The 25,761-nt window shown below is 39.3% G+C and overlaps 2 protein-coding genes across 9 annotated transcripts in view; one reads left to right on the top strand and one right to left on the bottom strand.

Annotated features, from left to right (window-relative positions):
- Positions 1 to 9,893, top strand: part of KAT6B (lysine acetyltransferase 6B) — a 213,902-nt gene extending 204,009 nt beyond the window's left edge. For all 8 annotated transcript variants that reach the window (XM_031956426.1, XM_031956425.1, XM_031956429.1 and 5 more), the window contains 2 exons: positions 2,216 to 2,504; positions 5,783 to 9,893. In XM_031956426.1, coding sequence (XP_031812286.1) covers positions 2,216 to 2,504; positions 5,783 to 8,298 — 2,805 coding nt within the window. In that variant the 3' untranslated portion in view covers positions 8,299 to 9,893. The remainder of the gene's footprint in view (positions 1 to 2,215; positions 2,505 to 5,782) is intronic.
- Positions 9,894 to 17,057: 7,164 nt separating this feature from the next.
- LOC100919449 (dual specificity phosphatase DUPD1) overlaps positions 17,058 to 25,761 on the bottom strand; it is a 30,050-nt gene continuing 21,346 nt past the window's right edge. The window contains exon 3 of the mRNA XM_031956424.1: positions 17,058 to 18,480. Coding sequence (XP_031812284.1) covers positions 18,239 to 18,480 — 242 coding nt within the window. The 3' untranslated portion in view covers positions 17,058 to 18,238. The remainder of the gene's footprint in view (positions 18,481 to 25,761) is intronic.

Raw genomic sequence — 25,761 nt, 5'->3', positions numbered from 1 at the left:
TAAATAGAATTTCTCCAGAATATCCCCAGAGAAGCCATATACTCCGATGACTTGACCTACATAAAAGAATTTACTACAGAGAGTTTAAATCTATTATTTACTTGTTTGGGAAATACATTAAATAAATCAGATTCTGCCTGGTCAATTTGGAGGCTGACATCTGTAAATGCTAGATTGCAGAATGGAATTATTAGGAGACAGACAGATAGCTACGCCTCAGTGAACAGTTAAGGAATATTCCCTGATCATTTTATCTTCATAATGGCAAGAAGCAACAGGTCTTTGGAAAATTTGTTCCTCTCTAATTTAAATCTTAAGCATATTAAACTTTCCCTCTGTTTTCAAAAGCACAATAAAGTTGTAAATCACAAGTACTTGGAAGAAATTTCAATTAGGGTTGTTTTTCTATCAGATGTTACCAGAATTATTTATCTGTGTTTCATTGGTGGGTGAGTGACATCTTAGTTGTAGGCCCGTATGTGGGTCAGTGAAATGAACGTTGGTTTTGAAGTCAGAGGACCTGAGTTCAGATCCAGCCTCTGGTCTTAAGTTTATTCATCTGTACATTAAGGGGATTGAATTAGACGGCTTCTAAGATCAATTTCATCTCTCAGTCAATGAGTTTACATTGGTTTCTTATTTCAATGACTTTTATATGTGGGGAAAAAACCCCATATAATCATGGTTTAGGTTAAAAAAGTTAAAGCTTTAAGGTCACTATAAACTGGCAGAAGGTGTTAATATACAAGTAAATGAGCTTTAAAAAAAAAAAAGAAAGAAAGAAAAAGAAATGAAAAAGAAAATCTTAATTAGGACATTGGAGAATGAAGGAAAATAAATGAAAAAAAGCATCTTTTGGATACATGCAGTACCAGCTTTTGAAAAAAAAATATAATACATACCTGTTCTTTACATATTTTTCATTTAAGCTGTTCTTGTTAGTAAACAAAATGGTTTCCAAAACAGTTGAGTGCCCACATTCCAACCGTGAATATGGCTTTGTAGATTTCTATTTTATTTTTGGATTCAATCAGTCAGCAAACCTTTCTTAAGTGCCTGCTTTGTGCCAGGCACTGTGCTAAATACTGGGAAGACAAAGAAAGGGAACTTCTCACAGGGAGCTCATAGTCTAATGGGTGAGAGAACATGAAAACAACTGTGGACAAACAACCCACACAGAGGATAAACTAGAAGTAAGCAGCAGAGGAAAGTGCTGGAATAAGGAGGGAGGGGGGCAAGAATGACTTGAGGTGGAGGTGAGACTTAAAGGAAGCCAGGCAGTACAAATGAGGAGAGTGTAGGGGACTGCCAAGTGGAAATGTGCATGCGTGGGAGACAGAGTGTCATGTTCAAAGAATAGTTAGGAAGCCTGCCAGAGAGTTCCCCCAGAGGGGGAAGGTTGGGACTGGACGGTAGGGGATAAAGGGCTTTGAATGCCAGAGAATTTTATATTGGATCCTGGAGGGGATAGGGAGCCACTGAAGTTTGTGGAAGAGGAGAGAGGAGGTCAGACTTTCAATTTAGAAAGATTCTTCTGACAGCTGAGAAAAAGATGGACTGATGTGAGAAGAGACTTTGTGACGAGGAGACTGCCAGCAGTAGTCTAGATTAGAAGGCGAGAAGTAGGAGTATAGAAAGATGTTACAAAGGGAAAATTGACTGGTGTGGAACTTCTTTTCATCCATCTTTTCATCTGCTTGTCTGGTGTTTCCATTTCGCAAGCATTGAAGTCCTATGGAAATGAGGGCAAGGTCAGAATCATCTTTATGTTTCTCATAGATCCTTATACCTAGCATGTGTTCAGTAAATACTTGTTATCTATAGAGGGTATGTTCTCAGTGAACAATGAATGGAACTGTTGAAATATTTATTTGAAACATTTGGCTTCCCATAATTCCTCTAAAACTAAAGTTTATGGGACCACAGTGATTGAAGTCAGTATTTCCACTTGGGCTGTGCTGGAGAAGTAAAGGTTTGCTTTTGTAATTTGTGTTTGGGCTGTTAAGATTTTCCTTCAAAGCATTTTTTTAAAATATAGTTGTGTATTTGGAAAATCTTTTCCATCGTGGTATGGCTGAAAGACTGCTAATAGATGTCAAATGGAAAAGCACCTCATTTTTGCCCTCTTAACACATACTCGTATGGGCATGAATGTTCTTTTCATTTGTCAGTGAAGATTTCGCTAATTTTTAAGCATTATCTTTCAAATTTCCAGAGACCTTTCATACTGAAGAAGAAAAGAGGCCGTAAGCGTAGAAGGATCAATAGCAGTGTGACAACAGAGACAATTTCTGAAACCACAGAAGTGTTGAACGAGCCGTTTGATAACTCTGATGATGAGCGGCCAATGCCACAGCTGGAGCCTACCTGTGAAATCGAGGGAGAAGAAGATGACTTGAAGCCTGCCATTAAAAAAGTATTCCAGTTTCAATCTGGGAAACAGAGACAAACTGAGGAAGAAGAGAAAGACAATCATTGCTTTAATAATGATGACCCTTGTAGGAGTAAGTAGAATTGGCTCTTTTGTTTAACCAAATCATTGTAATTGAATTTTTGTGACTAGCTGAAATCCAAGAAGTAGCATCTTAAAGACTAAAAGACATCTATGAAACTGCATTTCTTTCCTCCATCTAAAACAATTATCTGTCCTCTTCTTTAAGACTTTCCAGGGAATGGAGGGTTCACCTCCCCTTCCAAAAGTTCATTTCGGTGCTGAGTAACCTCCTAGAGTAAGAGTGTTCTTTGAGATATGCTAACTTCATTCTCCAATTAGGATTAGCCCTGCAACCTTGATAATCATTACTAAAAGCCATTTATAATAACCAGAACCATCTGGCCATGCTCTTTTTAGTGGTCATGGCTTTGAGGCTTGTTAAGGAGATTTTTCCTTTTTTTTAGTAGTTTTTTGTGTGTGTTGCTCTGCTTTCTGCCAGTCTTTTATTCACCAATGTACAGATATACTACTTAGAGCAAGCATTTTTCCTGTAGTGTGTGATTACAGAGAACAAGAGGACTCCATTCATTTAACTTTGAAGTAGTTTGATATATTGATTCTTCCTCTTTCATATACCCAATCAGAAAGAGAAGAGAAACAGTTTTCATAAGTTGAGTCGCAGAATCTCAAAGTAGAAAGTACATTAGAGGCTATCTAATCCAACTCTCACCTGAATAATAATATCTTCTATAATATCCCTGATGATTTCATCAAGCCTTCTCTTGATCTCTCAAGTGAGAAGGACAAATAGTATTCCTTGCTTTGGTCAAGCTGGCTTAACTGAAAAGTGTTAATCATCTCTGAACTAGAAATCTTGCTAAATAAGTCAATAAACATTGATCATCGTTTGTGGTGCTCTGAGTGTTGATCGCAACCAAATTTCTTTGGTGGAATGAGGCAAAGTTTGAGACCTCATGTTCCTCCTTAAAAATCTGTGCATCAGTCTATTTATTTTTTTAGGAAAGCTGGGTCTCAGCTAAATGTAAAAACATATGGATTGAGTTCTTTAATAAGCATATCTTCACCCCACCCCCAGCCTTCACTAAAAGGACAGTGTGGGTGAAGCAGTTGGGGATAATGAGCATATCTCATTGCCCTCAAAAATGATAGCAATCATTCTGGTTTTTATTTTTTAAGAAGCCTGTTTTAAAATCACAAGCACATATTGCTTGCTTTCATAACTTTAATTTTAAAAACTGTTGAAATCTGCTTTGTTGAAGAATAACATGGGTCAGAGAGAACATTTTCTTAAGAAACCTGAGTATATTTCCGTTCCTGGTTTGCTGCTTCTCAGTGTCCTGTGAATAATCCTGATCATATTTATATGTCTAGTAGTGTATATTCTTATCTTTGTCCCAGTTGTCTTTAAAAATCTTAAGTGATCTTAGATTTCTGAATCTCATCCTCCCTTCTCTGCAAGCTATTTAAAGACTCACTTTCTGTTTTGGAGAAGTAATGTTTCTACTTTAGCTGATTTGGTTGTAATAGCAGTAGACTCTGATAATGTCAGCTTAATGTTTTTGCCCTCCTAAAGTACAGAAAAATAAGAGATTTTTTTTTTTTTTGGTAGACCTGAGATAATGATTAGTATAGGTTTTTTATACTTGATACTACAAAATGAACTATTTTACATCATTTATACATTCTCTCCATGTAGCCAATTTGAAAATAATACTTGCTGGGTAAGTCTACCTATAATCTTTTTATCATGCACATAAATGAAGAAGTTTATCTGTCATGCATTGGTTAAGTGGGAGACAGGCATATTCTGGCAAAGAAAAATCTCTTTTCCAAATTGATTAATTTTTATTTGCCTTCACCAAAGTGACACATCCAGTAGGGCTGTTAATGAAATTTTTCTTACCTTAAGTTAGCCCTTATAACAATCTGATCCATAAGATAATAACAATAATAAGATTGTTGATGATGATGGCTAGCATTTAAATAGTGCCTCTTTGTCTCAGGCACTGTGCTGATTGCTTTATAAATATCTCATTTCATCCTCACAACTGGGAGGTAGGTGCTATTATTATCCCCACTTTACAGGTGAGGAAACTGAGGCAGGCAGGCTAATTGACTTGACTGCCATTGCATAGCTAGTTAATGAGATCAGATTCGAACCCATTATAAAGTTCATTTTTAAGAAGTTAGAAATTTTTAAAAAAAAATTTTTTTAACAATTTTTAAAAAAATCATATTTTTAAAACATGATCAAAGAAAGGTAATGAACCAAAATGATAAGCTAACTTCTGGTACCTTGATAATCCTTTTGGCTGTAACTGATCCAGAATATTCCTGGTAGAATTTCTGGTAAAAGAAGTGGGTATATAATAATTTCACAAGTAAATGTAAAGATAAACTTATTCAATTTATAAGCATATAAATGTAATCATCTTATGAGAAATTACATACAGATGCATCTGAGTTTGGTATGTTTAATTATTTACTAGTTTATTTCACTCCTTATAAATTATGATAGGAAGAACATGTAGGTCATATTCATGTCATTTGAGGTCATTTTAATTCAGTAAGTGTCAAAATCTAATCTGTCTAAATTATCAGTAGATTTATATATATGAATGTCACTTTAAATAATTTAATGTAAAGAAATGATCTGTTAATTAAATTTTTATGTGAGGAAACTTTTACACTTAATCAGTCTTTGAGTCCTATTTAAATAATTTTGCAACCATCTGTGTTTTACAAAAAAAACACACAAAATTAAGACAAACAGAAGCTAAGATTTTCTTAGTAACCTTAAGCTTTTAAAATAGTTCTTAGCAGTAGCATGTAAAGATGATTTGGATTAATATAAACCTTTTTAACTTGTATGTTTTCTGAATTTTCATTGATAAAATTGTTTTTAACATTTTAGTGCTAGAGACTATTACAGTAGAGGAGGTTTTATCTCTTTAAATGTCATTCTTTATGAATATTGCAATTGCATATGTTAGATACTGTAACGTTATGGATGTTGCCTTTATTTCTATTGACAAAGAGGGAGACAGAGGCAGATAGTCTGAGAGAAAGAGGGAAAGATAGAGACAGTGTGAAGAGAGTTTGTGCATGTGTACCGAATGGAATGCTCTTCTCTTAGTTTTTTTTTTTTAACTTGGTTCATATGAAAGTATCATTTATGTCTTTTTTTAGTTGTTTTTAACTTTTAAACTATTAAATTTAAAACCATGTTTTATTAATTAATTTGGAAAAGGAAGTTCAAGATATTGATGATTATGCCTTCTAAGACTCTTTTTTTTATATTTTTCCCTGTTCTATTACCTCATAAAGACAACACAGATAATTCAAATAATTTAAAAGAAGACAGTGTAGACAATCCAGAATCTCTAAAGTGCAAACAAGGATGGCCAAAAGGGATGAAGCGTGGCCCGTCTAAATGGAAGCAAAGCAAAGACAGGAAGACTGGGTTTAAACTGAACTTGTACACCCCGCCTGAGACTCCAATGGAGCCCGACTACCAGGTCACCGGAGAAGAGCAAAAGGAATCCACCCAAGAGGAACTGAGCCACATGTCTGGTGTGGCAGAGGCGGCAGCAAAGGAAGCGGACCTGCCCAAGCAGCCGCAGAGTGAAGATGGGGGCGTGACGGCGGCCCCTCCGAGCCCCCGCCCATTACCGTTGGAAAAATCCGAGGACCAGGGCCTGAAGCCAGAGGAGGAAGAGGGTGAGGAGGAGGAGGAAGAAGAGGAGGAGGAGGGAGTTCTGGAAGGAGACTCCAACCGGGCCAACAGTCGGGGCGGGCCCCGAGTGGAGGCCTTTGTGGGCCCCAAGGAGCCCGAGCACTTGGAGGACCATGAGGAGGAGGAGGAGGAGGAGGAACCCTCCCGTAACGAAGATCACGATGCTGACGATGAGGATGACAGTCACTTGGAGGCTGCAGAAGCACAGAAGGAGGAGCTTCCCACAGAAGCCTTCAAGGGGGTGTTGGAGAACCAGGACACTTTTTTAGACCTGAGCGTTCCAGCTGGTCCCCCAAACCCAGAAACCCTGATGGACTGCAGCATGGACCTGGCAGCTCCGTGTAGCGGCGAGCCCAAGGAGTGTCCGGCAGATGCCAAGGGCGTGCCCGAGCCTGATGGGGGGCATCCAGGAGGACCAGCTGAGGGTGAGGGCCAGAAGAAAAGGGAAGATCGGAACCCCGAGTTCAAAGAGGAGACCCCAGAAACCATGGAGATCGACTCTGAGACTGTGCAGGCCGTTCAGTCTTTGACCCAGGAGAACCCCGGGCAGGACGACACCTTTCAGGAATGTGCTGAAACTCAGGAGGCCTGTCAAAGCCTTCAGAGCTACTCGCAAGCGGACCAAAGTCCCCCAATGGCCCCCCTGGACGACTGCCCGCAGTCCAACCACAGCAGCCCTGTCTCATCCGTCCATTCACATCCCGGTCAGTCGGTTCGTTCCGTCAGCAGCCCAAGCGTCCCCGCACTGGAGAGCAGCTACCCTCAGATCAGCCCCGATCAGGGGGCCATCTCAGTGCCATCCCTGCAGAACATGGAGACCAGCCCCATGATGGACGTCCCCTCCGTCTCGGACCACTCGCAGCAGGTGGTGGACAGCGGCTTCAGCGATCTGGGCAGCATCGAGAGCACCACGGAGAACTACGAGAACCCCAGCAGCTATGACTCCTCCATGGGCAGCAGCATCTGCGGGAACACCTCTTCCCAGAACAGCTGCTCCTACAGCAGCCTGACTTCCAGCAACCTGACGCAGAGCAGCTGTGCCGTCACGCAGCAAATGTCCGGCATGAACGGCAGCTGCAGCATGATGCAGCCCGCCAGCATCAGCTCCCCCCCAACCTGCAACGTCAAGTCCCCCCAGGGCTGTGTGGGGGAGCGGCCTCCAAGCGGCAGCCAGCAGCTGCCCCAGTGCAGCCTGGCGGCCACCTTCACCCCCCCCATGCAGCTGGCCGAGATCCCCGAGGCGGGCGGTGCCAACCTGGGCCTGTATGAGCGGATGGGCCAGAGCGAGTTTGGGGCCGGGCACTACCCGCAGCCATCAGCTACCTTCAGCCTTGCCAAACTGCAGCAGTTAACGAATACTCTTATTGATCATTCATTGCCTTACAGCCATTCCGCTGCTGTAACTTCCTATGCAAACAGTGCCTCTTTGTCCACACCGTTGAGTAACACAGGGCTAGTGCAGCTTTCTCAGTCTGCGCACTCTGTTCCTGGGGGGCCCCAAGCACAAGCGACCATGACCCCTCCCCCCAACCTCACTCCTCCCCCCATGAACCTGCCGCCTCCTCTCCTGCAGCGGAACATGGCCGCCTCCAACCTCGGCATCTCTCACACCCAAAGACTGCAAACGCAAATCGCCAGCAAGGGCCACGCGGCCATGAGAACCAAATCGGCGTCCCTCCCGCCGGCCGCCGCGGCCCACCAGCCTCAGCTCTACGGGCGGGCTTCCCAGACCGTGGCCATGCAGGGCCCAGCCAGGACTTTGACGATGCAGCGCGGGATGAACATGAGCGTGAACCTAATGCCCGCCCCTGCCTACAACGTCAACTCGGTGAACATGAACATGAACACCCTGAACGCCATGAACGGGTACGGCATGTCCCAGCCCATGATGAACAGCGGCTACCATGGCAACCATGGCTACATGAATCAGACGGCCCAGTACCCGATGCAGATGCAGATGGGCATGATGGGAACCCAGCCATATGCACAGCAGCCGATGCAGACCCCACCCCACGGCAACATGATGTACACGGCGCCTGGGCACCACGGCTACATGAACACCGGCATGGCCAAGCAGCCCCTGAACGGCTCCTACATGAGGAGGTAGGCGGGGGCGCCGCGTACCCGGGCCGGCCTCCCGGGAGATCGATCTGCACAAATGAATTTGGAAAGTACGATTTCAAAACCAGCAATTGGTGTGAATGCAAAAACATTTGTTGGCACCATTTATTTAAAAAAAAAAAAAAAAGCTGTATGCAGCAGAAAGCCTTATACGCTGTTCTCCTTTGTTTCCTTTTCCTTTTTGTGGTACCTCTGTTTCTGTTCGTTTTATATGAAGTTCTCTGCAAAGGAAGGCCTCTCTCTTTGGACTGCAGTTACACAGCAGCCACTTGATGTGCCTGCTCCCGTTGAAATGAATGATGTGGATGTTCGGCCCCCAAATTATCTGTTGTAATACTGAACCTTTAGCTTTTTTTCCCCCCTTCTCCCCTCAGCTCCATGTAAATGCCTTTAGCATTTCAGTTCTTGTATATTTTGTTTAAGGTGACACTTCCGCATGCCGCTAAGGTCTTTGTTAGTGACAGTGCATTTCGTAGTACTGTACAAGTGTTGTGCTAACAGTAAGCCATTTCTTAAGTTTTTTGCCTTGATTAGGGTGCCCTAATTTGAGGGTTTAAAAAAACTATATTTTTGTTAATTATAAAACTGTAAAAAGTTCTAAAAGCTGTTCACATTTTGTTAGTTGAAAGGGTTTTATTGCTAAATGTTTGGTGTAAAGTTAAGACCCTTTCCCATTTTGGTGACAGATTTCTTTGGGGAAAAAAAGGCAGCTTTCTGTTTTATAAATGCAGACTTCTGTTTATGGAATGAAGCATATCTCAGTGTTTATCTGTCAAGTTTTGAAACATTTCATATATGTCCAAATACTTGGCAGCATTTAAAAAAAAAAAGTGAATTTGGTGTAAAGTTGCTATTTTATGGAAATGCCTCTAACTTTACATTTTCATTCCATCTGTAGATTTTTCTATCTTTATAAAATATTGGAGTTATTTTTTAAGGAAAAATAGAGCAGTAGCTTGTGAATAGCCCAAACTAAGCTTACAAATCGCATGTAAAAAAGCAAAAAGTTATTTGTGTCTGTTTATATTGCTTCCTTTTTTGTAGCCTTTGTACCTGTACAGGGTGACTGTAAGGGCCAAGCAGAAGAGGCGTAATCCATGTATAAAATAGGAGCCAGCGACACTCTTGTATTTATCTGTTCTCTTTTTAGTCAGTCACTTCAAAAAGAAAAAAAAAAGCTGTACATTTTAACATAAAATAAATTATGATGAGCCATTTTTAGCCTCTTGTGTCTTGTCATATTATGATGATTAACAGAAGATGACCAACTGAGCTGTATTGTTTGTTACATCTCTGTAGCTTAAACACTGCCTTCATCTCAGAACACATACACATTTGGGGGAAATAAATTATTTAGCATAAATTTGGAGTTCTGGGTTGTTGGGGTTTTTTTGGGTTTTTCTTAAAATACCACTAAATAAAAGTAATATCTAATAAAAGCGTGACAATACCAAATATCTATTTAATAAATTAATTTATATGAATTTTAATGCTTTTCATGAAAGAAGTTTATTTTATGCCAGTGCATACATTCTGTATGCCAGTCATTGTCTTTAAAATAAAGTTACTTTGTTTTCTTTCTTTTTGACTTTGATCTTCATTTGCAAAGGAAACCTGTACAAACCTAGAGTATACAAATGCCTCCATTCACACAGCCATTACAAATATACCTCACATTACAACTCATAAAAACTCATATAGCAATGCAGCAGATTTGGGGACTGCATTCCTAAAAAGGAAAAGATATTCTTAAAGAACTTGTTGAAATTGTCACTGCTGAATGTTTGTTTCTTTAAGTCCCAAAATATTAATCAATGACTGACAGCAAGAAAATATAAACAGAGAGTCTTTCGTGTAGTTAATATAAAAAAGGAAGTTCTTTTATGTTATATATAAGTTAGTTAGAATTCTTCTAGCAACCAGTTAGGAGATTAATTAGTGATTTAGATCCTATTAACTAACCATCCCATTAAATACATTCAAAATGAACCTCCTCACAATTAGCATTTCTAATATAACCAGTGTGTTCCTGCAAAATAATTAATCATATCTATTCTTGTTTTATTAAGTGACAGTAGTTACATTCTCACAATCATTCAGGAAAGTACCAGATGCTATTATACAAGTCTCATACTGTGTGTTGCAAAGCAAAATATAAAAAATAAAATTGGCAGCATTGATTCAATTTATTCAGCAAATATTTATTAAGCATCTATTTTAATGCAGTGAGTTTGTCTCGTCCTTAACAAACAACTTTTGTGTTTGAGTCAGAATTCCTAGTCATCATTTGAAATCCTTGTGAATCTTAAGGTTTCCATCATCATCCTCTATAGACTGACAGCATGCTAGCCACAAGTGTTGTTTTGAGAGAACCCAGATCTATATCTATCTAATCAAAGTTGGTAGTTAATTTATATTGTGCATACTTGAGCTGAATGCTGCAAGACAGTCTGAGGAAAGGAAAGTTTTAATTTAAGGGAGACACTGCTGACTCACTCACTGGAATCTTCCTCATACATTCACCTACTACCTCCCTGTCTCGGGGTGTTCTAGTTCCTTAGGGAAATCAACTAAGACTTAAATATGTCCAGGCTGAAGAGCCAAGAAGACTGCAGTTTGAAATTGTGAACATTTTAAAATGTTATGTTTGTTAAATTTAATAAGGAAAATAGGCTTAAATATTTTTAAACAAGCCATGTGTTGTTGACTAGTTAGGAAGCTTAAGTTGCTGTGCTCAGTCGAAAGCCAAGGAACCTACTTTAATTTCTTTGTACTTTCAACCCTTTGGTGATATGTAAAAGACCTTTTAGAAATATCTTTGAATTTGTGCCAGGAGGATTTACTTCAGGTGAGGTACACTGGTTGGAAGACCTCAAAAATGACAAGAAGTTAAGATCAAACTTGACTTTTTAAAAATACACTTAACTTCATGACCTTGCTAAGGAAATCTGATCATAACAAAATTCAGTCCCAGGGAAAAGTGACTGCAAGGCAAGAAACAACTTCATTAGCTTCAATAAGTATCTGAATATTTTACTTCCCTCATCCTAATGGATTTGTTTGAGATACTCTTCATGAATTCAAGGTACCTAGCTCAGGTGAACTTAAATCTTTCTTTGAGTCTTCAGAGAATTGTTGAACTATTGTGAATGTTATGCTTAAGATCACAGAATGTAGAGGACATATCAGAAAGTGGAATAACAGTAAATGTCTCAATTCCCACTACTACAACCTTCCCCTTATCCACCCTCCTCACTCCCCCCCCCCCCCCCCCCCAAAAAAAAAGGCATCTCTAATAGAACAATCTGAAGTCTGAAGGCCAATGAGCTTGATTTGAAATTCTGGGAAATTTTTATTTGACTGATTATTGAATCAACAAACTTCTATTTGTTCAATTCTAATTTTTAGTGAATTTTTTTATTAGATCCTTTTGGATTTGGCCAGTTGAATTTTTAAATGAGTTGTTTTGTTCAATGGATTATTTTTTTCCATTTCACAAATTTTTCAAGGAGTTGTTTTCTTTTTCTATTTGTAAGGAATTATATATGCTTTTTCTATTTTGCTAAATCTATTTTATAAGAAGTTTTCTTCAGATGATTTCTTTTTCCTTTTCCAAACTCTTCTGCAATGTTCTCAATTCCTTTCCTTGTTTTTCTTCTAACTCTCTTCTAAGATCCTTTCTGAATTCTTCCAAGAGATGGGAACCTACTCATTCACCCTTTGGGGGTTCATCTGGAGATGATTTGTCTTTAGTGTCCTCAGGATTTGAGATCTGTTCTTCTCTTTCTCCATAAAAGCTATCTATGGGCAGAGCTCTTTTTGCTTTTTGCTTATTTGTCTGCTCTTAGGGCAAAGGGGAGAGTGTCCCAAGCTTCCTCTACAGGGTTGGTGCTGGGTGGACATGGCCAAGTCTGCATTATTTAGGGCTTCAGAGGCTCACTCTCTGCCCATTATATTTGTGTTGAAGGTCTTGCAGCTAATCTACTGATCCACTGGCTTCCAAAACGAGGGAATAGCCAACACCGCCGCTGCATTTTGGCCAAGAGCGTCCCGGCAGGCAGACATCATACCACCCTGGGTCCCTGGGCTGCCAGGCTTGGCTCCTCCCCCCGGTCCTGATTAAAACAGACCTTTTCTGAAGTTTTCCAAAATATCTTCTGTTGGAAATTTGTTATTTGTGGATTCCGTCACTCCAAAAACCCATTCGGAGGCTAGATTTGGTGGTGTTGATCTGAGGGACTCCAGGAGGAGCTGTCTGTTCTTCGCCATCTTGGCTCTGCATTCCTTCCTCCTGGAAAATTTTTAGAACAGATCATTAAAGAAATAGTTAGGAAACATGTAGAAAGTGAAGTAGGGATTCCCAAGAGCCAGTGTGGCCTCAATCAAAAATAGATCAAGCCAGAGTAACCTCATTTTTTTGGTCAGGATTACTAAACTAACAAATGAGAAGGTCATGGATATATTTTACCTAGATTTTAGCAAAGCCTTTCATAAAATTTGGAGAGAGATTCAGAAATGATTAGATAATAATTCATTAAAAATAACGGGGATGCCCTAGGGATCTGTGCCATTTAAAGGCATAGACAGTATGTTTGTCATATTTGCAGATGATGGCCAACAGGGAGAGATGAATCAAATGATTGAGAGGGTTAGGATCTAAAAGCCCCTGGACATGCTAAAAAGCATAGGACTGAATCTAATGATTTCAATAGGGAAATGCACTTGGCGATCAAAAAAAAAAATTCACAAATATAAGACTGGGAAAATATGATTAAATAGTAATTGTTCTGAAAAAGGATCTGGAGGTCTTAGTGGATCGTGGTTAATATGATCCAACTATATGGTATGATAGTCAAAAAAACTTGACCTTCAATTGAATTAAGAAAGACACGGCTTCCAGGAATGGCGAGGTGATAGTCCCACTGTACTCTGCCTTTCGGATCTCGTTTCATCAAGTAAGCACCCCAGTTTAAGAAGGACATTGATAAGGGGAAGAGGGAATCTAAGCAAAAGCAACTAGGATGGAAAATGTCCTTGAGTTCATGTCAAATGAGGGATGGGTGAAGGAACTGATTGGGAATGTTGAAGTGAAAGAAGAAAAAACTAAGGGGAAGAGGGGGACATGAGCATATGAAGCACTAACTTGGAAAAGGAATTAAACTTGTTCTGTTTGGCCTCTAGCAGCAGAACTGAAAACAAATGAAACCAAAGAGAAAGCAATTTAGGAGCTGTTGAGGGAAAAAAACAAAACAAAAAAAATTAACAATCAGAGCTGTCCCAAAATAGAATAGTCCACCTTGACTGTCACTAAGTTCCTTCCCAGAGTCTAGGCAATGGCTTGCTGGCTATGTCATATTGGAAATTCAGCTTTATTGGGGTGCCTTCCAGCTCTGGGAGAGTCTCATTTGTTAAGTGTGTTTTCTGTGAAATCAGTGTTTGTTTTTATAGATTGCTATGTTTTCCTTAACTAGAAAGTTTGTACAAAAGGAGTATTCATTGCAGTGTAGAAAGTTATCATAATTCATTTCTATTTAGAAATTTTTTTAAGTGATCTCAAAATAAAAAAAACACAGATGAGTGTTTGGAGCCACATTTTCTAATGGCAGATCTATACAATATTATCATTGAAGTATAATCCTATCATGGTGAGACTACTGGACTTTTGAAGATGATTTGAACTCAAATACCATCTCTGACATTTACAATTTGCTTTATGTCCCCAGGCCACTTCCCTTAAGATTAAACTGAGAACAATTGCAGGACTGCATTTATAATCAACAAGCTTATATTAAGTGCTTTCTCTGTGACATGTGCTGGGGATATATAGAAAAAAGTCACCAAGGCAATGGATAAAATGGAGAATAAAGAGTTCAACCTGTAGATATGAAGGAAAAGAATGAAGCTTTTAGAATTTATGCTTTTACTCATTTATGTGCTTACCTGACTCAAACTCATGATTTACATCCAAAGATAGAGGTACTTGGGAATTCCCATCTTCCCTCCTACTGTTCTGAATAAAGAGGAAGTAGAGTCATACCCCAGAGACCACCTGGAAGACACAGGGCTAGTAGAACCCAGCTCAATTCCCTCTTTATCCATTTCTTTTACAAGGTAGATAAGTAAAAATTATTTTAATAATAGCTAACATTTACATAGCATTTGTAAGATTTGCAAAGCACTTTATATTTCATCCTCACAATAATTTTTTGAGGTAAATGCTCTTATTTATCCCCACTTTGGATATGGGGAAACTGAGATTTAAGTGACTTGTTCAGTGTCATACATGTTTGAGACAATTTCAGCTTACGTCTTCCTAACTCTACATATCGTACTCTGCATTATGGTACCACCACAACTTTATATTTGAAGTTTATTACCTGTTTTCTTCACAACAGCCCATAAAAAATATTATCATCATTGTCTTTAGGAGGATATTGACCTTTATATTGATTCTGTGGTTACAATGTTGGCAAACAGCAAAATTGGACTCAAATGCAAATCTTTTCCTTTTAAATCAAGTGTCCTTTTTACCCCTACCACTTTAAATCTGTTTAGGATTATTATTTTACTAAAGTGTTTGGAGTTTTTTTTCCCTTTTTGGGACAGTTTCCGATGTTACCTTATCCTGACCTTTCATGTTTAATGATTTGATATTTCATCATTAATTTTTAAAGTCTGATTCTTTTTTCTCTATAGTTATCTTGATAAGGTTATCATGTGTTATCCAATTATTCCTATTTGACAAATTTTAGTCAGCATTTCCCCTTTTAGATGGAAGAGTTACTGATTTATTGTGTGTATTCAATTTTTCATTTCATGATGACGTTTTTGGCTCTCATTGTGACTTTTTACAAAGTAATTTGCATTTTAAAAATTATTTCAAGCCAGTATTTTTCATAAAATCATATAGTAGGTATTAATATCCTTTTCATGTGTATTAACACTGAGGTGTGTTCTATGTGCCCTCCTCTATGGAGAGCAATTTTCTCCCAATGAATCAGAATCTTTCCTAGGAGAACAGACTACACAGATCAGAGTATCCTGGGGTTCAGGTCTCTGTTTGTTCCCATCTAAGAAAGAACCAACCAACCACCAAGGTCTGCCCCCAAATCCCAAGGATGTATCTGACTCTATAAACTAAATTTAATCCAAACCGCACTATCAGAAACTTATTTTATACTTGGCTACATTCTATTTTCAGAAAAGGTCCCATTCTTTTTCCCTTTTGTGACTTTACCAGATCTTTTATCAGCCTTTTTAAAAAAAATTTATCATAGGATATGCTTTCTCCCACATCTTTTGTCCTGTTTTCAATATATGGCATCCTAGTTGCTCATTATGTTCCACCCGAGTTGAAATTGCTGATATCTGTTATGAGCCACACTGTCACTATTGCCATATTTTCTTCCAGAAAGAAAAGTGACTGGCTCTTAAACATTCTTATGCCATTTACATTCAGGAAGGTGACTTTATTGCTTATTTATTTAACAAAGATGTAATTTGGGGTATACTCACTTCTTACGAAAGATAAGCCGGCCCTTTGGGTTAATTCCTTTCATTGTACTTCTGTTCAGAGTTCCAGTTTCAGAAGTCCCTCCCTGCTCTTTTCTATTTTCTCCTAAATTTGTAGGTCCAAGTCTAAGATATATTAAGACTTATTTTCAGTTCTCAGCTAAGCAGTTTTAATCCCAATCTATTTGTGCTTCATTGCATAAAGCTTTTTAAATCCATGATAGGAGACACCTTTATAGGACCAAACCTCCCTCAAAATCCTTTAGATTTTGGTCATTTCTTCTTTTAGAATTCCTCCATCTTATAGTTTATACCCAGCCTATCTCAGAACTTTTAGTAGAATAGTATCTGCCATGACAATTGGTGTGGTCCTGCAGAGTGGAAAAGAGAAAATTAAAATTTGAATTGTACCTCAGTATCAATCCTGTCATTCAAGCAACTCATTATCTAGTAAAATTATGACCATTCATATTTATATAGTAGGTAGGTAGTGTATTGTCTCTAGCTCATAGATGAGGCAGGGAATTTCTAAGAAAAACATTTTTATTTTTAATGTTTTATTTTCCCAATTACATGTACAATTTTTAACATTCATTTTTAACATTTTTGAATTTCAAGTTTCCTCCCTCATAGAGAAGGCAAGCACTTCAATATAGTTTATACATGTGCAGAGATGGAAAACATCCGTATTAGCCATTTTGCAAAACAAACAAAATAGATCCAAACAAAAAAATTCATTTTTTAAATGTGCTTTGATTTGCATTCAGACTCCATCAGTTCTTTCTCTGGAGTGGATAACATTTTTCATCATGAGTCCTTTGGCATTGATTTGGATCATTTGATTGCTGAGAATAGCTAAGGCTTCCCAGGTGATCATTTTATATTGCTGTTACTTGTGCACTGTTCTTCTGATTTTGCTCACTTAGCTTTGCATCGTGTTCTTGCCTCATGGGAGATATTAGGGTACTAAAAAGCTGAAGATGAAAGAAATGTGAATTTACCCTATTTTAGAGAGGTTAAGTGAGGTAGAGCTCAGGCCTAGAATTCAGATTTATGAGCTCCTTATTTTAATTTTTGTGCTTTTTTAGTTGTGTATGAATCTTCATGACCCCATTTGGGGTTTTCTTGGTAAGGATACTAGCGTGGTTTGCAATCTCTTTTTCCAGCTCATTTTACAGATGAGGAAACTGAGGCAATCAGGGTGAAGAGACTTACCCAGGGTCACATGGTCAGTAAGTTTCTGAGACCAGATTCCTGACTTCAAGCCACTATACCACCTAGTTGCCCCTGAAACTAATTTTAACCCTAATTTTAATGCTACTTTAACATTTTAAAAAGGCATATGGAAAAATGGGAAAAGCAAATAGAAATTTAAGTTCTAGTCTTTTTATACCACCAGGTTAGCTATCTGACTTTGTGCAAACTCTTTTCCTTGAGCCTCAGTTTCCTCAGTTGTAAAGAGAGAAAATTCGACTACATACATTTAAAGATCCATCGCAGGTCTAGCATTTTATATGACTCTGTGCATGGGATAGGAAAAGATCTCTCCAAAAAAAAAGAAAAAGAATTGACAGCTGGCCCGTTCTTGCTTTTGTTCTGCTCTGACCCTTTCAAACTTGTCTGTTCTTTCTAAACGTCGAGAGCTTAAGTGAGTCTGGGTGGTTGTGTCAGACCTATCAGATGAGCATTAGGAAGACAGATCATACGCACGGTCAGCCTGCTCAGGTAGTCACTTCCCAGAGTCAGCAGAGACACATGTTGGGGTCAGTTGAGAACAGTCCTGGGCGGCTCAGCGTGGGATGGTGGAAGGACAGTACTCGAAACTGTGAGCAGAGTTAGGGAAAGAGACTTAGGACCAACCCAGAGGAGGCGAAGTGTTAACGTGACACTCTTGTAACACACCCCAAATGCCATAAGCCCAACTTTTTGGTTGCTGTAAAATTTGGGTTGTAAAAAAAAACCATAAAGCCATAGGAAAATGTGTCTTTCTTCCAAGACAGGGCCCAAAGTTTGGAGCGTAGCACAGAGTCTACGTGTTTTCCAGCCATTCCCGCCATCCCATTATAGACTGATGTATCTTTCACTCCGGCACTACATGCTCATGTGCAACCAATTCCACTGTAAAAACCTTTTCCTTTTCCTCTTGCTGTGAAACAAAGTACCAGACCCTACAGGGTAGCAGCTTAGGGAGTATAGGTTTTATACAATCCCCTAATATGTTCCAATAGTACTCCCTGGAAAGCTCAAAACTATTCTCAAGAAAAAATGGCTTGCATCCATGTTTCCCCTTCTTCGTGCCAAAGAACTTTAAGGAACTATTGTGTATTATATGTGTGGGGGGAGGGGTCTTTAAAAATATTTTTCTTCAGCACAAAGTATTTTGGGGCAACTTTGTATGTCGAGGTTTTCAAGCCTTAGATTTCTTTCTCTTCCAAGTTCTCTTCTTCATTAGACTGAGCGTTCCGCCTTTGGAGGAGCAGCTGTTTGTCCAGTTCCCGGAGCTGTTTGAGAAACCCACGATTGGGCAGAACACAGCGATTCTTGGAAACTTGTTCAATGGCATCCACCACTGTCATGTTCCTGTAAATCATCAGGTACGCCAAGACCAGGGTAGCTGAGCGACTTCGGCCCATAGCACAGTGAACCAGAATCTTATCTATGGAGAGAGGAAAGAACCATGGGTATCTGCAAACGAGAAAAAGAGCCATGCAAAGAATCCCTTTCTCTCCGTTTCCAAACTACTGGCCTAGAAAACCTGGTCAATCAGTAACAAATCTTAAGCATTGTTCTTGATGCTTGGGCTACAGAAACAAAATTAATTCCTGTCCTCAAGAGGTATGTATTCAATTGAAAGCCCTAGCAAGAATCTCTCCCACAGAATCTCTCCCTGTTTCTGAGATTTATGTGTGAAAATATATATTTGTAATTTTAAAATCTGCAAGAGATGAAAAAGGATAACCTTGGGGGCCACCAGAAGGACCCCCAGAAGGACCCCATATGGGATGCATTGAGTCCAAGAGGGAGAGCATCTGTCATGGAGAACTTAGGGCAGTCCTTGCCTTGGTTTACAGTCACAAGTGTCGATCTCGAGAGAGATATGAGATAATATCATAGGAAGAGTCTTCTATCAGAAGCGGGGAAACCACAGATCAATCAATCAGCTTTTTAAAATGTCTGTACCATGTGCCAAGCACTGTGCTAAATGTAGCACATGGAAAAAACACTGTTCTAAGGTCAGGAGACTTGGATTCAGATCCCGCTTCTGTTGCTTACTTTGAAATGTTGGGAAAGTCGCTTCCCTAGCCTCAGTTTTTTTCATTTGCAGAATGAGGGGGGTGGACACGATGAGTTCTGAGGTTCTCCTGTAGCTTCAGACCTGTCCAGTGCTGTGTGCTGGAGCCATCTCTGACCGGCTCGTGAAAGGAGATTGCTGCATTTTCATTATGAGCATCTACACCTCAGAAATAAGTCAGCAAACACTACAAATCAGAACGTGATTGTTTTGTCAGTTGTCCAGGAGTCCTCAAACTATAGCTCGCGGGTCAGATGCAGCAGCTGAGGATGTTTATCCCCCTCACCCAGGGCTATGAAGTTTCTTTATTTAAAGTCCCACAAAACAAAGTTTTTGTTTTACTACAGTCCAGCTCTCCAACAGTCTGAGGGACAGTGAACTGGCCTCCTATTTAAAAAGTTTGAGGACCCCTGGTCTGGACTTAAGAAAGCAATGTAGAACAAATGCAGTTAATAATGCAGGTTAAATTTAAAAGTGTATTATGCATACTTTTTCTGGAGGACTGGTTATTAAACATTTACCAGAACACCTCTACCCTGTGATCCTACATTAGGAATGGTGAGTTACTGGCTTCACTGTTACACTTATAAGACTTCACTCTATAAATACTTCTGTATATATTATGTGTGTGTTATATATGCATTTATCTATGGCTATGTGGACATATCTATATAGATATAAATGCAAAGTGTGTGTACTTAGCATCCATTGAAAAGATTACCTTTCTAGGATATTCCTCCAAGTGCCTTACATTAGTCCCTCAAGCTAACCAGCTTCTGCCAAAATAAAATATATCCAAGGGGTCAGTTCCTTATTCCATTACCAACTCAGTCAAATCTTGTTTTCTGCTTTTAATCTGGGCATTTCTTTGCTCAGACAGGAGACAAGATTATTCCTAGCCAATAACTCCTTGATTCCCGGGACTCACTATGGACCCTAGAGCTGGATCACTGACAAACCCTTCTCCAAGGATGAATTGCTTCAGTTTCCCTCTTAATCCCCCAGATTGTTCTAGGGGCCCCTGATAACTGAAGTGCCTCTTCCTCTCATGGAAAAAAAGGGTAATTCTTTTTGTCATGACCCAATATTTGAAACAGATGAAAACTGCAGTTCATTTAGCCCTCCACTCTGCTAATAAAAGCTCTTCGCATAGGAAGGAGTGGCGGGGGGGATCCGCAAGGGAAGAAAGGAAAAAGAAAAACTTAAACATTAGACCCTGGAGCTGAACTTTGTTTTGGAGAGAAGGGTATTAATCCCGTCCTCTGCTATTTGCCATGTTGATCTCCTGGGAACAAAGGGCCTGTCTCTTCAGAGACAGTTGGGGATTTGGCCAAAGGTCCAAGAACTTTTTTGGATTAGGCCTGGGGAACATCTTTTTTACTCCCCTCCCCATTTTATTGGCCACAGAAACAATCAGAGGTAACATGATATAGTAGAAAAGCCTTGAACTGAAAAGGTCAAGAGACCTGGATTTCAGTGCCAGTCATGAATTTTGTGACCTTTCCTGAGCTATTATAAAGATCCAAAGAGATCACGGAGGTAAAGCACTTTGTAAGCTGCCAAGCTCTATACAAACATCCCTGATCTCTAAGGTCCCTTCCAAGGGATTGCCCACTTCACCCAGAATTAGGTTGAGGAAGTTATTTCTCCTTTTTTTCCCCTCAAAGGGCACCTGGTAAAGATCAGGTATCTTACAAAATCTTGTAAGATTTAGTTGTCAGATGGGCCTTAGGTAAGATTCTAAACCTTTTAGAATTTTTAGAATTTAGAATTTTAGAATTACCATAATGGGTCTAAATGAAATTTGCTTCAGGACTAAGATCTATGGCGAATTTCTCCACTTTTATAAAATGAAAAGCCTCTACCTCTTTTTCATTTCTGTATACCACTAATCAAAGTAAAAAGAAACTTGGAAAAGGACCAAATTGGAAGACAATCCTGAGAGGATTGCTCCAAGAATCAGTGCTTGGCGATTTAACAATTATTATTAGTGACTTGGATAAAGATATAGATGGCATTCCTATCAGATTTCCAGGTGACATAGAACCAAGATTCAGGATAACCCCCCCCCCAAAAAATCTTGAAAAGTTACCTCATTGGGTTCAAAGACTTATACTTCCCACAGGGGGATGGGGTGGGGGGAAGACTTCTGGTGGCCTGGGTTCTAGCCAAGCCTCTGTACCTCATTCTCTATGTGACCTCAATTAAATACTTCATGTCCTTGTTTGTCCAATGAAAAGTATCAGATTAAATGAGTTTCCTGATCCCTTGTGGCTCTAATAATTTGTGATTCTCCTAAGTGATTTTTGTTATCTGGGGCACTTGGTCAGTCCATATACACTGAACATGTGCTGTTAGGATGGGCAGAATCAGACCTGAACATGTTATTCTGGGCGTTCTGAACCCAGGAGCTACTTGGTCTGAAGCAATGTGACTCAGCCATCATTGTCAATCAGGGCATTCCAAATCCATGTGCTGCTGGGCTAACGTGACAGGACCTGGACATTCTCTGCATGCTTAGAAGGATTCCAAAAATAAATTAGCATGATCACATGTGCATTCAAAGGGGGTGTGGGAAAGCTAGGCAAATGAGGAACAAGACAGAGGCCGGAAGGGAAATGGGCAGCATCAAAGCAGATAAAAGTCTAGGAAGGAGAAAAATGTCTTGCCTTTTGGACATATTGTCCATCAACACTTATTACATCCAGAGAATATTAATAACTGGTGAATGATCCCCGGCAAAGGAAGCTGTTTTAAGGCCTCCAAATTGCTTAACCTGGCGTGGGTGGGCAAGATGCTTTTAGGACCCTGGCCACATCATGAGAGTATATTTAGCAGACTGTACCAAAGAGTAAATACAAAATGGGTCACTACAGAGAGTGTTAATTTTCAGGCACTAGAGAGCAAAGAAATCACGCTGACCTTGATGTGGCAACATCCTTAAGCCCTACTCTCTGTCTCTCAGCAGGCTGATCTAATTGCTGACCCACCCTGGACCATCTGACCGGCACACATCCTTCCACTCCCCCCTTCCATCATGTGGATACCTCAGCCATCTATCCTATGTGCTCTGAAAAGTCAGGGGATGCAGATAGGGCACCTCTTCTCCCTTGTATTCCTGAGGATGCTGAATAAGCACAGCTTTGTCCTGAGGTGCCATAGGATGGGACTGATATGACAATGCTCTTTCTATATGACATGAACTTGCTCTCTGTGGGCATACTAGGACATACCATGTATGTTGAGTACAAGTTCTTTTCTTCCTTTATATATCCTTGTGATACTTTTCACTCTCTTGTAATTAGTCTAATGCCTAATATCATATTTGAAATGGCAGATAATGTGGTATTTAGGGAGCTGACTTCATAGTCAAGAAACCTTGGGTTCCATTTCTTCCTCTGATACATACTGGCTCTGTGACACTAGATGAATCACTCTCTCCATGTCCTGGCCAACTCTCTCAGATTATAAATTGCAGGATGGGCGTAGAGGGAATTTCCTCCTTAAGACTGCCCAAAGCCCAAGTAAAATTATAGGTTCAATCAACAAACAAAAGCATGTAGTTCTTTAAAAATATGTGTGTCTCCTAACAAATACATAACCACATCTTATATGCTAACAACATCTGAACACACTTTAGAAAAGTCCAGGGACCATACTTTTTTGACAACAGGCTTGGAATCCAAATCCTGCCTATTCCTGTGACTCTAGTCTCGGTTTCCTTTTATATAAAATGAGGGAATGATACTTAAACTAGTCCCTTTCCTGGATGCTTGTGACTTAGAAAGTGGTTTGCAAACCTTAAAACACTATAGCAAGGAATTACTGATATTGTTATGACTTTTCCAAGTGAGAAAATGTGACTAAACTATTCTCAAGAAAACTCACTCTTGTGACATACCCATTACTTTCCAGGTTCTTAATCTGGCATCCACAAACTTCTTTAAAAAAAAAAAAACATTTTGTTAACTTTAAATATAAATAACTACTTTCCTTTGTAATCCTATGTGTCTTATTTGACATGTTTAAAAACATGAGAGGGGAGAGGAGAGAAAGGGAAGCATTTATGAGGTACTTGGAATGTTTCAGGCACTCAACTAATCAGTACTTTACAAATATTATCTCATAAAAAAGGATTATCTCATTTAATCCTCACAACATTCCTGCAAAGTGAGTGCCATTATGATCCCTATTTTATAGTTGAGGAAACTGAGGCAGGAAGAAGTTAGATGATTTGCTCAGGATCACACAGCCAATAAGTTTCTGGGGATTTGATTTGAACTCCGGTCTTCCTCCAGATGTACTGCTCTGTCGATTGTAGAAGCCCACAGACTTCACTAAACACAAAAAAGGCCAAGAATCCTTTTATTTAAATTCCTCAACCTCTAGATTTTTGATTCTGCATAGGGATCCAAAATTCTCACTCATACTTAAAGACATGCTCTACAATTATAGATGTCTAGAGCTGGACTAACATTTCAGGTTACTGTGATATTCTCATTATGCTACTAAAATGTGGCAAATTATGTGTGATTTTTCCCAGCATTAATGTTGGTACCACTCAGGTGTTCTTTGGGATTGGGGAACCTCACACCCACTTTGTGTGAGAGCCCTCACTGCTCCAGATCACAGGTTTCCCAACATGAAGCCAGCCATGAGGGTTCTCTGGCTGCCTTAGGTGCTAGATCCCATTTTTATGTGATGATGAACAGGTTTAGTAATTGGAGACCTTCAATGTTGTGACATCTTCACCAAGAGATGTGGCCATTAGGACTAACTGGTGAGGCAAGTGAATAGAAATCTGAGCTCTGCTTATAATTAATATACTTCTACTGACAAACCCAATATGCTCAGAGGCCTTTGCATGGGTTGACATTTATGGTAAAGCAACCATTTGTGATCAACTTCCAAGCCTAATTTAGAAGGAATGTTGGAATCACTAGTTTTCGCCATGTGCACCAAATCCACTCTTCTTCTCAATCAGCTGCCTTGGAAAAAGCCAAGTGTGCTCAGGAACACGTTCATTCTCTTCTGAATTTTCAACCTTATCATCCAACTGAAACTGTTCTCTCCAAAGTGACCAGGGATCTCTTAACTACAAAATCTGGTGGCTTTTTCTTATTCTTCATCTCTCAATGACTCAGCAGCATTTGGCATCAATGAACACGCTCTCCCGTCCTGAACACTTACTTTCTTTTCTCTAGATTTTTATATGAGTATTCTGTGTTGTCCTCCTGCCTGCCCCTCCTTCTTGTCTCCTTTGCTGGGTCTTTATCCATGTCATGCCTGCCAGTTGTGGATATCCCCAAGGATCGATCCTAGGACCGCTTTTCTCCCTGTATTTTCTCACTTAGTGAACTCACCAGCTTCCATGAGTTCAATTATCGTCTCTATGTAGAGGATGCTCATATCTATTTATCCATTCCTACTGTCTTCCCTGAGCTTCAGTTCCATGTCACTGACAGTTGGCACTGACATTTCCAACTGGTTATTCTATAAATTCAATATGTCCAAAGGATAACATGTCTTTACCCCCAATTTTGCTCCTTCTAAATTTCACAAAAGTTTGCAATCTTGATGTCATCTTTCACCACTTATCCTCACTTATTTCACTCATCTAACCAATTGCTAAATCTTGGTGAGGGGAGAGAATTTTGTAGTTATATCTTTGTTCAATTTGTAAGAATATGAGTCATCCTCAATTGATAAATAGTCAAAAGTTATGGAAAGTGGTTTTTAGAAAAAAAAAATCAAAGCTATTTAGTCATATGAAAAAAATGCTCTAAATAATTATTGATTAGAGAAATACAAATTAAAACAACTTTTGTAATGCCATCTCACACTTATCAGATTGGCTAAAATGATATAGAAGAGGGAAATGAAAAATTTTGGAGAGTATGTGGAAATATTGGGAGAATTATGAACTGATCCGACTATTTTGGAGAGCAATCTCAAATTTGCCCAAAGAGTATATGACTTTGACCGATTATGTATGGTTTCCCAAGATAACCAGGAAGAAAGGAAAAGAACCTATAAATTCTAAAACATTTATAGCAGTTCTCTTTGTGATGGTAAAGAAATGGAAATTGAGGGGATGTCCATCAATTGAGGAATGGTTGAACAAATTGTGGTATATGATTGTGGTGGAATACTATTGTGCTAGAAGAAATATTGAGCAGATTGATTTTAGAAAAACATGGTAAGATTTGAATGAAATAATGAAGAGTGAAATAAGCCTAACCAAGACAATACTGTATACAGTAAGAGCAATAATATTCAAAGAGTAACTGAATGGCTAAACTATTCTGAGCAAGATAGGAAGGAAGAAGCTGTCCACCTCTGAAGAAAGAATTGATATGTGGAAGTATTTTACAGTTTCTCACATACAGCTTTGTCAAATATTGGCCTTTTCTAGTGCAGATTTGTGATGAGACAGAAGGAGGGAGGTAGTCCAGAACACAAAATCTTAACAAATAGATAAATTTTAAAAAAAATTTTTAAAAATATGCTCTTCTCTCCACTCACATAACCATCATGCTAACTTAGGCCTTCATCACCTCCTGCCTAGACACTTGCAATTCTCTTCTCTCCAAACACAGATCCACACAGCTGCCAAAATGATTTTCCTAAATCTGACCCTATCAC

The sequence above is a fragment of the Sarcophilus harrisii genome, chromosome 2, assembly GCF_902635505.1.
Source record: "Sarcophilus harrisii chromosome 2, mSarHar1.11, whole genome shotgun sequence".
NCBI classification, from domain to species: domain Eukaryota; kingdom Metazoa; phylum Chordata; class Mammalia; order Dasyuromorphia; family Dasyuridae; genus Sarcophilus; species Sarcophilus harrisii.
The sequence above is the reverse complement of the archived record's forward strand: the minus strand, read 5'-3'. Positions and strand labels throughout refer to the sequence as shown.